Source organism: Babesia bigemina, scaffold Bbigscaff_57287 (assembly GCF_000981445.1).
Source record: "Babesia bigemina genome assembly Bbig001, scaffold Bbigscaff_57287".
Taxonomy (NCBI): domain Eukaryota; phylum Apicomplexa; class Aconoidasida; order Piroplasmida; family Babesiidae; genus Babesia; species Babesia bigemina.
In genome coordinates, this window is record NW_012236981.1 from 1 (window position 1) to 2,486 (window position 2,486).

Below are 2,486 nucleotides of genomic sequence, written 5' to 3' on the forward strand. Positions count from 1 at the left end.
TCAACATAACTCTTTAGTCTCCAGTAGATGGTTTCATTCTCAAGTAAAGGCTTGCAATCCAGGCATCTAATATATCGTTCCCAAAATTTTGTTTCGTGAACTTCTCCGCATATGTAGCCACGCCCTGTATTATGGCGGTTAAACCTGATTTTCCTGGGTTTTTGGCATATATTCCTTCAATAAGATTCCAAATGCCATCTTCGAGTTGTCCCCAATACTTATTTATACCCCCATTTCCGTCACCTTGCTCACCAAGGGTTTTCTCCTTGATTACCTCGAAATGCTTACGAGCCATTTGAACATACTGTGAAACCACCGAGCCGATCCCGTGTCGCAATTCTGCCAAATCTTTTTGCACCTTTCCATCTAAATCTGCAAGTGCATCTTTAACCATACTGGCCAACTTCGGAAGTTTTCCTGCTGATGCCTTGTAAGCGTTATACAACCCTAAGCTTTTATGTTTTAATTCCGCCACTGCATTTACAAGTTCTAACTTATATTGCGCTTTGGGACCACTAATCACATGAGTGATCTCGTTAACTCTACCCAATGCGACAGAGACAGCGTCATGCGCTTTAGTAATCCATTGACCAACTTGTGATACATATTCCAGCAACATCTTATCGATGTCTGCAATTCGTTGTTTGAACGCTTCAATGATTTCTGCAAAGCCTTTGGCGAACTTTGTGATGCTCTCAGTAGAGGATGAATTAATCGTATTTTTTGAATCGTCAAGCTGCTTCTCCACAGAAGAAATCACGGAATCTTTAAAACTCTTCTGCTGCATCCAAATTTTTTGAATCCTATTAGCATTATATTCAATTACATTTTTAGCCCTACGCACCTCATCTTCTAGGATATCTTGCAGATCTCCTATATGCGCATCCTCCGCTACCATACCTTCGGAGTACGCTGCAGCCAACCTAATGCACTCATTAACATACTTATCAATAGAGGCCACATGTTCATGATATTCTAATTTTCCAATGTTACTTTTGAGTTTCCTTGCGTAATTATTTATTTTTGTTATTACATCACTCACCTTTTTATTACTGTCTCTGACAGCATCATTATACCTCCGCACCCCGTCGACCACCTCCGCAATCGCATCATTAAAACCTTTTTTACCGGCGTGTTTATTGGTGTTAAGACTCTCAATTGCATCATTCAAAGTATCTTTATGCTGCCCTAAATGCTCTTTGATGTTACTGAGAACGCCACTCAAAAATCCCATCACCCCGTCACACAGCCTATCCAGGTCAGAGTACACAATCCCCTGGCCAGTGTAGCCTTTGGACTCAGAGTTGAAGCCGAGAAACTTTTCGAGGCCGTCACATAAATGCGTTAAAATATTATCATTTTCACCAAGTTCAGTAGCAAATTTCTTAAGTTTCTCAACAATTTTCATCTGCTGCTTCACTTCAGCCAATCCCTTCTGCCTCTCCTCCTCAGGGAGGTGATGGGTCTTAGCACAGTCATTTTTAGCAGCTTTAAGTTTCTCGATTTTAGCGTTTAGTTCATCAATTTGCTTTTTAGAGTCATTAGGATTATTAGATTCTAGAGTTTTAAGTTGTTCATTAGCTTTTTGAATTGCAGTCTCCTGAGACTGACAGTAGGAGACACCGCTTCCTGAAGCGGAGGTAGTAGGACATTCGAGTTGCTTTTGACGGGTGTCAAGGCTATCATTAGCCTTCTCAATAGCCTCCTCAATCAACTTTTTCAAAGCTTGAGACAACTTGGTAAGACCATCACCACCATCACCGTTCCCATGCCTAACCTGGATCAACCAGTCGATGGACTCAGTCAGAAGGGCAGTGAAGGGTGACCAAGCACAAGTTATTATTGTGGTCTAAAGAGGTCATAGCGGTAATAAGACGAGGTAATTCGAGAGATGTAGAGTGGATAAAGGGGCGATGTAGAGTGGGTAAAGGGGCGATGTAGAGTGGATAAGGGAGCGATGTAGAGTGGATAAAGGGGCGATGTAGAGTGGGTAAAGGAGCGATGTAGAGTGGATATAGGGGCGATGTAGAGTGGGTTAGGGAGCGATGAAGAGTGGGTTAGGGAGCGATGTAGAGTGGGTTAGGGACCGATGTAGAGTGGGTTAAGGGGCGATGTGGAGTGGATGATAATCACTACTCTGGTCAACCATGTCATCGCTGCCGTGACCAGTCATCGCTGCCGTGTCCATGTCATCGCTGCCGTGACCAGGTCATCGCTGCCGTAACCAGGTCATCGCTGCCGTAACCATGTCATCGCTGCCGTGACCATTTCATCGCTGCCGTAACCATGTCATCGCTGCCGTAGCCATGTCATCGCTGCCGTGACCATTTCATCGCTGCCGTAACCATGTCATCGCTGCCGTGACCATTTCATCGCTGCCGTGACCATGTCATCGCTGCCGTAACCATGTCATCGCTGCCGTGACCATTTCATCGCTGCCGTAACCATGTCATCGCTGCCGTGACCATTTCATCGCTGCCGTGACC

The 2,486-nt window shown here is 44.6% G+C and overlaps 1 protein-coding gene across 1 annotated transcript; it reads right to left on the reverse strand.

The window, feature by feature from the left end:
* Positions 1-13: 13 nt before the first annotated feature.
* On the reverse strand, positions 14-1,408 carry BBBOND_0000780 (hypothetical protein, conserved; the record flags this gene model as incomplete). Its single annotated transcript, XM_012914924.1, has 1 exon — positions 14-1,408. One exon carries the CDS (start codon positions 1,406-1,408, stop codon positions 14-16), a length of 1,395 nt encoding a protein of 464 aa, XP_012770378.1.
* Positions 1,409-2,486: the final 1,078 nt, after the last annotated feature.